The 14792-nt window shown below is 36.5% G+C and overlaps 1 protein-coding gene across 1 annotated transcript in view; it reads right to left on the reverse strand.

The window, feature by feature from the left end:
- Nucleotides 1–13698, reverse strand: part of LOC117904452 (probable protein phosphatase 2C 8) — a 34797-nt gene extending 21099 nt beyond the window's left edge. Inside the window, exons 1-6 of the mRNA XM_034817052.1 lie at nucleotides 13603–13698; nucleotides 12725–13139; nucleotides 12203–12311; nucleotides 7924–7960; nucleotides 7747–7791; nucleotides 6901–6953 (exon numbers count right to left, since the gene is read on the reverse strand). Of these exons, the coding sequence (XP_034672943.1) occupies nucleotides 6901–6953; nucleotides 7747–7791; nucleotides 7924–7960; nucleotides 12203–12311; nucleotides 12725–13122 (642 nt within the window). The 5' untranslated portion in view covers nucleotides 13123–13139; nucleotides 13603–13698. The remainder of the gene's footprint in view (nucleotides 1–6900; nucleotides 6954–7746; nucleotides 7792–7923; nucleotides 7961–12202; nucleotides 12312–12724; nucleotides 13140–13602) is intronic.
- Between the last annotated feature and the right edge of the window lie 1094 nt (nucleotides 13699–14792).

Here is a 14792-nt window from a genome sequence, read left to right on the forward strand (position 1 = left end):
GCTTGAGGGGGAGATGATAGGCTCTCAGATGGGATCGCGTTCAATGGCCGTCAATATCACAGAGTTCACCAACGAAGCTTTGTTGGAGGAGGCGTCCAGGTACTCACATCAATCTTCTCGGTCTTTGTCTTTTTTGGGGAAGCGGGAAATATCTCTTTCTTCTACTCCTTCTGGTCGAGATGGGGAAAGTGCAGCCATGGCTAGGGGCTTCAGTCATTGCAGTAGCTCGGCTGTAATTGGGGGAGCAGTTATGGGTCCCTTAAGGATGATATGGGCAGATGGGAGGGAGGCCGAGGTTTTGGAAATTACGGGTAGGGAAGCAGGGGTTTTTGGAGAGAAACCAGAGGGGGGTACGGATAGGATCCTCCATGAGGTTATGGAGGAGAGGGAAGAAGAGGAGGAACCTGGGTGGCAATCTAGTAGTTTGGCTAAGTTTAGCCGCTATATTGGAATGCCGACGGAGGGATTCGAAAGAGAAATTTTGTTATTAATGAAAAGAATGAAAGAAAGGAAGATTCAGCAAGGAAATTTGGACGGCGGAAAAAGGAAAAAACTGAAGTCGTCAAAATTTGAAAGAGAATTGAGGAAATTGGAATGGACAGTGAACTATATTGGAGAAGGAGGAGGAGAAGAAGGGGTAAACACGTGCAGGTCTAAATGAAATTCCGTGTGCTCACTTGGAATGTAAGAGGGGCCAACAATTGTGACAAGAGGAAGGTTATAAAAGCTTTGATAAAGAAGTATAAGGTGGATCTGGTTTGCCTCCAGGAAACTAAGATCCAAGACATGTCAGAGGGCATTATTCGCAGCCTAGGGGTGGGAAGATTTCTTAAATGGGGGGCAGTGGACTCAAGAGGGGCAGCTGGTGGTATAGTTGTGTTTTGGGATAACAGAGTTTTGGAATTGGTTGATATTCAAAAAGGATTGTTTTCCATTTCCTGTATCTTCAAGAACAGTGAGGACGGCTTCATGTGGATGTTTACAGGGGTATATGGCCCGATATTGAGGAGAAAAGGGAGAGCTTTTGGGAGGAGTTGGGGGCTATTAAGGGGCTCTGGAATGGGCCATGGTGTGTGGCAGGGGATTTTAATGCCGTCCTAAGTCCTGAAGAGCGCAACAGAGGGGGGAGCCTGAATTCGAATATGAGAAGGTTCTTAGAAATCATAGAAGACTTAGAGTTAAAGGATATGCCTTTGGTAGGGGGCCCTTTTACTTGGAACGGAGGGGTGAATAATCAGACCTTCTCAAGGCTGGATAGGTTCTTGATTAATGAGGGTTGGGATATCCACTTTGGTGACGTGAGGCAGTGTGTCCTTCCAAGACCAGTTTCCGATCATTTCCCGATTCTGATGGATGTAGGGGGTGTAAGAAGAGGACCCTCTCCTTTTAGATTTGAAAACATGTGGTTGAAAGTGGAAGGTGTGAAAGAGCTTATGAAGTCTTGGTGGGAGGGGGTCAGATTCAATGGATCAGCAAGTTTTATTTTGGCTGAAAAAATTAAAGTGCTGAAGGCTAAGCTGAAGGTGTGGAATAGAGACTCATTTGGCAGGATTGAGCTCAGAAAAAATGCGGCATTGGAGCAGGTGCAGTTGTGGGATGCAAAGGAGAAAATTAGCAGACTGAATCTGGAAGAGCTGGAAGCTAGGAAAGAAGCGAGGGAGAATTATAAAAAATGGGTTTTAATTGAAGAAATCAGCTGGAGGCAAAAATCTAGGGAAGTGTGGCTGAAAGAGGGGGACAGAAATACGGGTTATTTCCACAAGATGGCTAATGCTCACAGGAGGAGGAATAATGTGGACAGAATCAAGATTAATGGAGTTTGGTGCACAGAGGAGAATGGAATTAGGGAAGGGATCCTCAACGCTTTTAAGTTACTGCTGTCCAGTTCGGGGGACTGGCGTCCTTCTATATCCGGGCTGCAGTTAGAGACTCTGGATCAGTTGGATGCTAGTACGTTGGAGAGCCCGTTCACGGAAGAGGAGGTGTTCAACGCATTGATGAGTTGCAATGGGGATAAAGCTCCAGGACCAGATGGACTCTCTATGGCTTTCTGGCAATTTGCTTGGGATTTTGTGAAGGCGGATGTGTTGTGTTTTTTCAAGGAATTCTTTGAAAATGGAAAATTTGTTAAAAGCCTAAATGCAACTTTTTTGGTCTTAATTCCAAAAAAAGCGGGAGCTGAAGATTTGGGGGATTTTAGGCCTATAAGCTTGGTGGGAAGCTTGTATAAGTGGCTGGCCAAGGTTTTAGCCAATAGGCTAAAAAAGGTGGTTGGAAAGGTGATTTCCAAGGCCCAAGGGGCGTTTGTGGAAGGAAGACAAATACTAGACGCAGTACTGATTGCCAATGAAGCCATTGATTCGACTCTGAAAAATAATGAGAGTGCCATCTTAGGCAAATTGGACATAGAGAAGGCCTATGACAATGTGGACTGGACTTTTATTCTCAGAGTTATGCAGAAAATGGGTTTTGGGGAGAAATGGATCAGATGGATTAAATGGTGCATTTCGACTGCAAGTTTTTCTGTGTTGGTTAATGGAACCCCTACAGGTTTCTTCCAAAGTTCAAAGGGATTGAGGCAGGGTGATCCCCTCTCACCCTATCTCTTTGTTATAGCAATGGAGGTTTTCAGCGCTTTTCTCAAAAGGGCTGTAGAGGGAGGCTTCTTATCGGGGTGTAGAGTCAAGGGGAGAAATGAAGAAGGGGTCCTTATATCCCATTTGTTGTTCGCCGATGATACTTTGGTGTTTTGTAAGCCGTCTCAAGACCATTTGACTTATCTTAGTTGGGTGCTTATGTGGTTCGAGGCCGCTTCGGGATTGAGAATAAATTTGGAAAAAAGTGAACTCATTCCTGTAGGAAGGATAGAGAATATGGACGACCTGGCTTGGGAGTTTGGGTGCAAAGTGGGTAGTTTGCCGTCCACATATTTGGGGATGCCCTTGGGGGCTCCTTTCAAATCAATATCAGTTTGGGATGGAGTGGAAGATCGCTTCCGTAAAAGGCTAGGAATGTGGAAGAGACAATACTTATCCAAAGGAGGGAGGACGACTTTAATTCGAAGCACGTTATCGAATTTACCAATCTATCTTATGTCTTTGTTGTGCTTACCAAGTGTAGTCAGACGGAGACTAGAAAAGATTCAAAGGGACTTCCTTTGGGGTGGGGGTAATTTGGAGCGAAAGCCTCATCTAGTGAGATGGGAGGTGGTGTGCTTGAGTAAGAAGAAAGGGGGCTTAGGGGTAAAAAACCTATATATTCTCAACAAGGCTCTTCTTGCTAAATGGAATTGGCGGTTTGCGAATGAGAGAGAAGCTTTATGGAATCAAGTGATTAGAGGGAAATATGGAGAAGAGAGAGGGGGTTGGTCCACTCGGGAAGTGAGAGAGGCTCATGGCTTGGGGTTGTGGAAAGGGATAAGGATGGATTGGGAGTTAGTGAGCAATAGGTTGGTCTTCATTGTTGGTAATGGAAGGAGGGTGAGGTTTTGGAGGGATAAGTGGTGTGGGGATTCTCCTTTGTGTTCGTCCTTCCCGTCTCTATTTGCTTTGACTGTTGATAAGGAAGAAAGTGTGGTAGATGTTTGGGATTCCTTGGCGGAGGGGGGAAGGGGGGGTTGGAATCCATGCTTTTTAAGAGCTTTTAATGATTGGGAGGTAGAGGAAGCGTCAAGTTTTATGGAGCGATTACATCGGCACAGAATTATTGAGGAGGTGGAGGACAGGGTATCTTGGACTGAAACTAAGAGTGGTAAATTCTCGGTCAACTCTCTATACTTGGCCCTTGAAGCGGGGGGTTCGGCTCGGTTTCCTTCAAGCCTTATTTGGAATGCGAATGTGCAGCCCAAGATTAATTTTTTTGCATGGGAGGCTACGTGGGGCAAAGCACTAACCTTGGACAAGGTGCAGAAAAGAGGATGGGCTTTGGCAAATAGATGTTTTTTGTGTCTTGAGAATGAGGAGACCATAGACCATCTCCTTCTTCATTGTTCAAGAACAAAGGTGTTATGGGATCTTCTTTTCACAGTTTTTGGAGTTTCTTGGGTGTTGCCTTCTTCTGTTAAAGAAACACTTCTAAGCTGGCATGGTTCTTTTGTGGGCAAAAAGCGTAAGAAGGTATGGAGAGCGGCTCCTCTGCACATTTTTTGGACGGTTTGGAAGGCGAGGAATTGCTTGGCTTTCAAGGATGATATATTGTCAATTCAAAGATTGAAATACTCTTTTATTCTCTCTCTTTGGGCTGAAACAAAATTGTTCATAGTAGATAGCCCTCTAACTATAGCTAATTTCATAGTTTGGATGGGCTCCAATTAGGGTTGTCTTTTGGGGCCTTTTGTTCTTCTAGCATTTTCTTAAAGGAGGGTGTATAGGTTTGTATCTCTTGAGTCGCCTTCTTGGTGTCTCTTTTTTTAATAGAAACTCTTTTTACCGATCAAAAAAAAAAAAAACATTATTTTTAGGTGATTATATTGATGTTCTCAGCAAGCTATCTCTGCAATTTCCTCTGATTTCACATGCTTCTTTGTTCATTTCTCAGTCGCTAGTTTGAAAATTAGCATTTGGGAGGATCTTTGGTGGGGGAGTCAGCCTATTTGTGTTGTGTTCAATACACTAACCTTTACCACATTTTCAGGGCTAGGGATTATTTATTTCTCATATCTCATATTTCAGTCTTTTCCTTCCTGAGATTTTGATTTTCGTTCTAATAAGAAATTGATGATTCATCTTCACATTTGCTCTCCTTGCTAATGGTTGCCTCTCTTTCTTCTCATCTCATAAGAGGGTTTAGATTTTGGTTCCTTGTGGTCATTTTTCAGTGTCTTTCTATCATCCCTTCCTATGAGCAATTCTTTAGATGCATTTCCATAGGCTAGATTCATTTGGATGTATAAGGTTCCTACCCCACATGTCTCCCGATTAAAGAAAGAAAATATAGATTTTGACAATTGAAAATTAATTATTAGAATAAATAAAAATGATGTATTTGATAATAGAAAATGGAATTACCAATTTTCATTAAGGAATAAAATTTACAGGATTAAAGACCATCTGAATATGGACTCCAACTCTCTTTGACTATTAATTCCAATTAAAGAATAATCTTTTAACCATCTTCTCCTACATTGTTCAAAAACAAGGGTTTTATGGGAGTTACTCTTTACTCTATTTGGGGTGTCTTGGGTGTTGCCTTCTTCAGTTAGAGTGACTCTCCTAAGCTGGCATGGTTCTTTTGTGGGCAAAAAGCGCAAGAAGGCATGAAGAGCTGCTCCTCTTCACATTTTTTGGACTGTTTGGAATGCGAGAAATAAATTGGCATTCAAGGATGATGTGTTGTCAATACAGAGACTGAAATATTTTTTTGTTCTTTCTTTTTGGTCTGAGGCTAAGTTGTTTATAGTTAAATGCCCTATAACTATTGCTAATTTTATTGATTGGTTGGGCTCTAATTAAGGTTGTTTTCTGGGCCATCTAGGTTCTTTTTGGCCTTATTGGATGTGGGTGTATAGGTATTGTATACCTTGAGTCGCCTTTTGGGCGTCTCTTTTTATATATGAAATTTTCTTTACCTATCAAAAAAAAAATCTTTTTAAGGGTTGTGGAACTATCCAAATATGATCTTTCCAATGTCTATAAATATGAGAGGACCCCAAGCCTTTAAGGCACACTTCCAAAGACAAAAGGAAGAGGGAAGCTTTAGTCAGGGTTCAAAGCTTCTTTGAAGGTCTTTAAATTTTTCTAAAGATCTTCAAAGCTCCTCTATGGTATTCAAGATTATGTCAAGGGAGATTTAAGACTTGTTCAAAAGGCTTCAAAGGTTCTTTAAATCTTCATAAGAAACTTCAAAGCGTCTCTGAATTTTCAAAAAAAAAACAAAAAAAATTAAATTGTCTTCAACTTGTTCAAAGCTTCTTTGCATTATCATGATCTTCAAATTTCAAAATTTAAGATCCAAAATTGCCAATATATATATCAGTCTGAGATCAAGTTGCTCAAGCTCTCAGTCGACGTTACTTAAGCCAAGCCAAACCAAGGTCTAACTTAAGTCAAGGCCCAAATCAAGCCAAGACATAACTTAGGCCAAGGCTCAAGTCAAGCCAAAGAGCAAGACTCAAGATAAGTCGAGCCAAGATCAAATTTCGGCTCCAAAACTTAAGTCAAGACTCAAACTAAATCAAGGCTAAGTTAAGCTCAAGTCTATGACATCAAATCTCCAACAAGCTTTTCCATCCAAGATCAAGCTTCTTCAAGCCCTTTGTTGAAAAGACTAAACAGAGAATTAGAGGATATTCTAAAGATTTTACTCCTTTGTTCAAATTAATGAAATCGTAAACCCACAATTGTCCATAATGCAAAAATAGTGCATATAGTTAGTGCACCTAAATCATTGCTTGGAAAATGTTCATATTTCAAATATAGGTTGGACCTGCATGTGCCCATTACAAGTTTGGCTACAAGAAAGTCAAGGAAAGATCATTTTTGTCCATTTTTCTTCTTTTGTTGTGTGTTTGCTGAGATAACTTATGAATCAAGAACCTAGCGGTTGCTGGCACAGCCAAAAAATAGAATATTTCAAATTCCATTACAAACCAATACAATCTAATCAAACAAACAGCAATTTCCAAAGAAAGCTCAATAATGATAATATAGAGAGGCATAACCCAATGACTAATCATTGAGTAAATAAGTAAAAAGAAACATGCAGCACAAAAACCATGAATATCCTTCACCAAGCCACCTCAAATCATGTTCTCCACTGTTAAAATTCAGTAATATCAGGATATACATACCCTTAATCTACAGGCTGAGCAAAATCTTCAAGCACCTTTCGAAGAAAGTTGTTTAAACAAAGTTGAATTATTTATTCAAGTATGATAGCAAAAAAGACCAGTTGCATACTTACCTTTTGTCCTAATATCCAAACACATACAGCTGTTGAACCATCCTGCCATCCCCCTGATAAAAATTTGAAAATGAAATAACAGGTAAAGTACCACCTAAAGTGAAGCTTGAGAAAACTCATAACATTTTTTACTTCTTCTTTAGGATTTCAAATCAGGCAAGTAAAAAAGAAAAATGTGGAAAAAAAAAAGGTTTTTTTTTAAGATAAGACATGAAAAAAAAAATAAACAAGTGCACATGCAACCTCATTCAATTGGCTTAGTTATTGAAATCACTGAAGCTTTCACCGTTCTTATCCAATATAGGATTTCTGTATCAGGTTAACCAAAAACGAAAAAAGAAAAAAGAAAAAAATAATCTTTTACAAGATAAAGACTTAAGTTAGTGTACATACGGATTCAAGGCTTAGTTATTGAAATCACAGAAAATTTCAATGTTTTTATCCAATATAGAGTACATATTTGTTTTTGTATTAACACCAATTCAAAACACTACAAATATTCATGTTAATCAATTTGAGATATTTTATGTCACCAATTACACAGAACGAACACTTCACACTCCCTTAGTCCATCAACTTTGCTTATCACTACCATATACAATTCTTAGGTTTGATTAAAGTGGTTTCTGATCCATAACTAGACATTGATATTGAAACATTTTGATTTCACATGCTGAACATTCTATTCTGTCCTTAATTATCCTGAACAATAAAGGTTTCTGAAATTAAACAATACTAACATGAATGATATTCTTTTCTCCAGTTTAACAGTTGCATGCTGTTGAAAAAAATAGGAAAGAAATGCATTTAAGGGACGGACTGGAAATAAAGTGTTCCTGATAGTACCTGCCAAACTTTCTTGAAGAAGACTCTCATCAGTTCTTCGAAAACCTAAATTGGAAAAACAATGATGAGATAAAAATGTCGAGGAAAAAGAAAACATTGTGGAATGACATATCAAGAAAATAGCTCTTAGCAATGAAAACGAATTGAAGTCAGGTGAAGTACAAGATGTATCCATACCATCTAGTATGGCCTTTTTGGCAGCTTTAACATCCAACTGCAGTTTTCATAGAACAAATAAATGAGCAATGAACCATAGAACACAAAAATCCACAAATTAAAATATTATAGTAGTAACTCAGATAAAAAGCATTATGATCTGGAGACCCGATTGTATAATGAGGTCAGTTACGCACACTAAAAAAATAACCATGAAAAATAACAGTAATAAACAAGTACCCAAAATTGCAGAAAATAATAGTTACACTTATATCTCGTGGAAAAGAAATATACTTGATTCATATAAACAAGAAAGAGTACACAAGAAGGAAAAAAAGAAATTAAGCAACAAATGTAGCATATAAATAATAGAATAAGACTTGAACATACATATAAGAAAGGAAATGGGCCCATTAATCATGGAACCCACATCTATTGGGACAGAGTATCTACAAAACCAGTACAGGGGCAGAGATGAAACAACAATTAGCAACCTCCATCAGGTTCAAGACAGTCTATCTTTTTGCTGGCGCACCCAAATTTCTATTTCTTTGACTTGCAGTTTATGGGATTAAGGAATTCTCTAACAAGAAAGTTTCTCTTCAATAAAATCTATAACTATGTAATGGACTCCACTGAAACCTTTGGCAAGTTGAGTCAAGAAACCACAAATTAGCCGCTATTTAACAAATAAAAACCAAAACAAAAAAGGAAGACCAAGAAAAAAACCCACCAGTCAAAAGATACAAACATCACAATACTGGCATTGTTTTTTCTTTTTTTATTTTATTTTTTGCCTGTGAGAAAAGCCAAGATTATCATAGAAAATATGGTATGAAATCAGTTGAAACACTCTGAAAGCTGCCATGCTGTACTTTTAACAGTTGAAGACAATGAAAACATCTATTGAAGGTGTTAAAAGTGAAACAATAATTTGACCAATTTTAGTAAAAAGACGAGTGCATGATCCACATGGTCCCTGACTGACAAAGATACAGAAGCCAAGGCGATGAGGAAAGCTGCTGGAAATGCAGGAAGAAAAAAGTCCCAAAGAAAGTTTGGGATTGTGGAGGGTGGTTAAGGTGTTGCACAAACACATACATCCTATGGATTTAAAATAACAAATTTGAAACAAACACATGTTTGACAAGCTACAATAACAGAGGAATGTTAGCCATAGAAGTAAAGCTGATAGTAGAGAGGTAGCACAGGCATCACATAAACTGATAACTTTAGCTATATTTCAATAAGAATTGGTAAAAAATTCATAAGATTTTTCTTTATTTAAAATTATTTTTCCCTTTTTTTTTCCACAAGTAACCATCAGTAGAACATGGTTTCACATGGTACATGAACCCAACCATTCATGGGCATGTAAAAGAAAAGAATGAGAATAACAATAGAGGAGAGGATGCCATAAGTGCTAGGTATCAACACACCCCCCACCCCCCAAAAAAAAAAAAAAAAGAAGAAGAAGAAGAAAGAGAAACTTTTTTTAGAGCTTATTATTGATATATCATATTAGTGATTGCAATCTTCATTTTTTAGACTCAATAATATAAATAGATAAAAAGATATAGCAATCCTGTCCTTCATCAGCACACCAAGCATGTAGAGGTTTTTACATTCCATTACCTAATGACCACTTGGGAGATATTCATAGTGCCTTGCAGCAATTGTGCAACAAGCTGAGCATGTCATAAGCTCCACCATGAGGGAGACTGTTAGAATTTAATTATTGCTATGCTAGAGTTTACTATTGCTATATTACATTAGGGGTATTATTGTATTCTTGTCTTTTCTAGACTTAATAACATAAATAAGAGGAAAGGTTTAGGAAAGTTAACAAGACAAAGACTTAAACCTCTTCCATCTTTTCTATCTTCTCTTTTCTTGCCTTCTTCTAGACCCTACAATCACAAGTTTGTAGTTTCAACTACTAAAAAATATTAATGTTAGACAACACAAGGAAGCAAGGACCAAATACTGCCATGAGTATGATTCCAATTTACATGGGTGTGAAAATCCAACCATTCACGAGCATGTAATGTGTATGGAAAATAAAAAGGAGAAGGATAAGAAAATGAAGAGAAAGAGCACCTATGGACCTTTCCTGATGTAGAACAACCCTAAGTTGCTTGTTTGCAATCAAACAAAGTGGGCTAAGACTTTACTCTTTTGGGATCTAAGGAGTAAGGTTATGGCAATGGGAGGAAAGAACTAAGAGTGAGAAAAAGAGATGGGAAAATCTTAGTTTTACTAAGGCCTTCTAAAGATGTCATTTAGATAAGGAAACAGTGAAGTCTCACCATTAAAGGTGGCAAAGCATGGAAAAATTCATATCATTAATCATTCTTCGTCATTCTCTTCCTTGTACCAAATAGTTATACATATATATTTGGTAACCGAAGAACCTTCCATGGCTAAGCCCTTAGGACTCTCCTTGGGAAAACAATTCTATTTTCTTTTGGTTCAACTATAGGAAGTTCAAGAGTTTCAAGAAAGAATAATTTTTTTTAAACTTCTAGTTTCTAAAAAGTTTGCATTTTATAAAAAAAATTATTTTCTTTTAGTTCCACTATTTGAAGTTCAAGAGTTTCAAGAAAGAATTAAGAGTCAAAATAAGTTGTCATATCGATTAGGTTTTTTGCTATAGGTTATTGAATCTTTTAGGTTTTCTAATATTTCTATAATATTTTATGATATGAGGGAAAAAAATTATAAGATGGAGATCGGCTTATAATGATTATACAAGATAGATAAAGAAATGAAGAAGAACAAGAGATACCTAGTTGAGCAAATGACTCGTGATTCGTAGTGTAAATTTTGGGAACTTATATATAGTTTTTGTCTTATGTAATATTCTTTATGGTATGATGGATTGGTTTTCTCTCGTTTGTAAATATAGATGTGATTGGCCAAACCATGCTATAAAACAAAAATAAGTTTATAAAAACTATACGAAATCAATAAAGATATGAGGAAGAATAGGAGATACCCGGTGAACCTTTGATTACAATTATCTACTTCAGGTCAGAAGGGCAAAGAAACTGTCAACCACTAATAGCATTTCTCAGAGGAGCTGTAAGTCTTTATGCTATGGCAGAAGCTCTTTCATAGAAGAAGAGTCTGCCAGGTTCCTTCCAAAGAGATCCTCCATGACAGATTGATGTTTAACAGTTTCAGTAGGATGTAAGACTTAAGGTGCTTTCCTCCTGCACATCTTTAGGGGAGACTTGGGTTAAGAAATAATCAAGCAGATATATTTGGATAAGATGATTTGCTTGCTTCCTTCTAGCCTTCCAGGATTCTTCCAAGTGGATTCCCCTTCAAAATGCACCAAGTAAGTTGAACATAAGAGTCTAACTATGTTGCATAGGTTTAGATGGGGTGTCATGGGTTTGGATGGAAGTGTCAATTAGAGGTATGTGTTACTCGCAAATATTAGGTTATGGAGATTTGGCTCAACAACATAACAAAAGAAAGAAAGAAAGAAAAAAAAATCAATAAAAAAAACAAAAGATAACTTTGAAAGAAACTCTCTTTCTTTTCTATTTTATCTCTGTTTTTCTTTCTTATCCGTAAATATTTTTACATAAGTTCAATTCCGGAAAACTCTCTTTTCTTTTCCCAATGTAATCATCTGTTAAGAAAGTTGGAAAAGAAAATTCAATCAAAAATCAAAATCATATAGAAGGAGCATCCAATAACGACCCCATTCCCACACCAATGTTGTATCATATGGACTTGGATATGGTGGGTGAATTTGGAGGATTTGGTATCATAAGAGTTCACATAGAAATCACCTTCAGGATACAGTTTTGCCTTCTCTTGGCAGCAAGCCTTCAATGATGGTAACAAGGCAGAAATTTTGAGGCTTTCCTGATGGTCTAAGAAGAGCCTCCTCCTTGGATTTAGCTTCAATGGTGACAGAGGAATTTGGGGTCTTGGTGATGTTCATTCTGTGAGATATGGGACCTTCATTTGTCCTTTAGGGCATAGCTTGCGGCTTGTAAAATGTATCTCTAGTGCAACTTCCAAAGCCAATATTGCTTTTACTAATTGATGTACAAATTCCATTTTTCAAGAATATGTCAATCCAGCAAGGAGAGAGAAGATTTTCCATGCCTCTTAAACATGGTTTTATGAATTGGAATCTAAGACTATTAAACATCACATGCACAAGCAAATGCAATTAAAAATAAAAACTGAATTTATTCAGGAATTATATGTCAACCAATTAACACTTAATATCTCACTAAAACAAATATGTGCATGAAATAAGACCAGGCAAACACACCAACTCACGTGGTAAGCCTGCCGAAAGAACATTTGCATGTAAATGCTTCTGGGCATACTGAGCAGCTAACCTACCACCATGTCCATCATAGATTGCAAAATGTGCGCATCTGTCAAGAAGAAGCCATACAGAACAAACTGAAATTTTGCTTTTCCGAGACCAGAAAAACACGCCATTAAAGATTTAAAACAGTGAAACAGTAATTTAAGTTACATTAGAACACATAAAATACTGACATTGACTATAACTCAAGCAAGAACAACACTATAATAACGAATTTTAAATTGCAGTAGTAAAACCATAACCATGTTCAGACAAATTCCATAGCCAATTGTTCAACTAAATTGATTTTTCAAAATTAATTGGCCTGAATTTGATCTTCTCAACCAATTGAAACTGTAAACTTGATCATTAAAGACTCCAAATTTAAATCAATGCAATAATATGGCGGATTACCTTAGAAGGGTATCCACCATCACTGAATGCATGACACAAAATTAAACCAAACAAACAAGAGATAACCTCAATTTCCCTGGAAATTCCAAGCTTGCATCAGGAAGCACAACCCATGCATCCTCCATGCTGTGCCTAGAACCCTTATCTTCTGCAGCATCCGCTTCAATCTCAAAATGCTCTTTCCTCGCACTTTGCTTCTCCTGCGAACAACCATTCTGCTCACACACCTGACTGTCATTGTTTCCTTGATTAGAAACTTCTGGTTTGCAGTCTTCTTGACAACTTGCCACGTCTAAATGGCTTTTCCCTACTTCCTTCGCATTTTCCACACTCAATGCCTCAGTTTTTAACTTCTTGACAACCAATACGGAGTCCGCATCCTCAAAATCACCTCCCCGCTTGCAACTCTCAGATACAACATTTGTGTTCTCATTCAATGAGGTCGATCTGGGTTCATCAGCCATGCTATCCTGGAAAACTTCTGCTCGAAGAACGTGAAAAGTTTTTATCAATGCTTGATTGAGCGAAGAGCACATTCAATTAAACATACGTCTGGTTGCAGGGAAAATGTGCGAAATGAAAATAAATATAAAGACTTCAAGCGTAGAAGTTTTCATTGTTTTTGGGTTATTCCCAAACCAGAGACCATAAAAAGAATAAAGCTCCAAAATTCTCTCTTTGGCCATTTTTCTCGACAAAAGAAAAAAAAAAAAAAAAAAAAGAGACTAATACAAAGGAATCAAAATATTCTAAAACAAAAGTCGAAACCGACATGCTCTGTTTGGTTGCCGGTAAAATGTAGGAAGAGAAATTAAAACTATGAGTAGCATTATTAACTGAGGAAGCGAGTCAACTAATGATTTGGAAACCAAAATTCTAATTCTCCTGTCTTTCGTTGCTTTTCCTTCAATTTCTCGGCAACCAAACGAAATGAAAACACAAACCTGTAATTTCTTTTGGATGAATCCTAAAACCCTAGCTTTAGCTTTGGATTGTAGCACTGGAACTGTTTGGGGCAAAGCTGAGAAGGTGCTGAAGGGGTGGAATAGTCTGGAGCACAACATAGGCTATATAATGATCAACTCATGATTTCCTCGTGTTTATGGATGGTAAGCAATCCAATCCGACGGTTCTCACTTCATCATGGGTTTAAGAAAAAACATTGATGAAATTCTTATTTGTTTTTCTAAAACTTATTTTTAAAAGTTGTTTTCAAGATAGATGAATAAAATTAATTCTAGGCTGTTTTATGAAAACAAAGGTGATGGATAAGTTATTTTTAAAAACAAAAAATAAAAAAACTTATTTAAATAAAATTTTTGATGTTGTTTTTAAAGTTAATTTTTGTTTATTTCTAAAAATTTTATAAATTAAATTTATATAAATATGAAATTGAATATAAATTAACTCTTATTAAAATTAAAAAAAATGAAATTATGTGTGAATTAAATGTGAATAATTCTTATGGACTAAATATAATATCGATTTGGTTCACTTACAAATAAGATTATAAAAAAAAAATAACAAGTTACCACTATTAATGATTGCCTATTTAGTTGTCTAATATCATTAATTAAAAATTTGGAAAACGATATGTGTTTTTAGCATACCAAAATAATGCTTAATCATATTTCTAGATGCAAAATTGTTATAATTGAATAATTCTTTATAAGTTCATAATTCACGACTTCTACCACTATTATCTTGAAAATAAAACCTTTAACCTCAACTATGATAGAAGGACAACTCATAGTATGTTGATATAAAAAATCAACATTGTATTCACCTATTAATATAACATAGCAAAAGCAAAATAATAATTATATAACTAACTTGTTTTTTTAATAGGAATTGATGTGTTTATATGTATGTCATCAATTATATCAATACATTTCTATTGACAACAGATAACACAATAACTTTAATTTTAAAGTACCTACAATATTTTAAAGTTTGTATCATATACAAAGTTATGTCCAAAACCATGAATAATCATTTGATTATTGACAACATAAGAAGACGGGATGAAGTTATTACGACAAACCAAATCTTTTACAATTTTAAAGTAAAGTGTTTATCACAATTTTAAGGAAATGTTGAAAATATTATGTTATAACTTTCATTTCCACATTAT

This window comes from Vitis riparia, chromosome 17 (assembly GCF_004353265.1).
Source record: "Vitis riparia cultivar Riparia Gloire de Montpellier isolate 1030 chromosome 17, EGFV_Vit.rip_1.0, whole genome shotgun sequence".
NCBI lineage: Eukaryota > Viridiplantae > Streptophyta > Magnoliopsida > Vitales > Vitaceae > Vitis > Vitis riparia.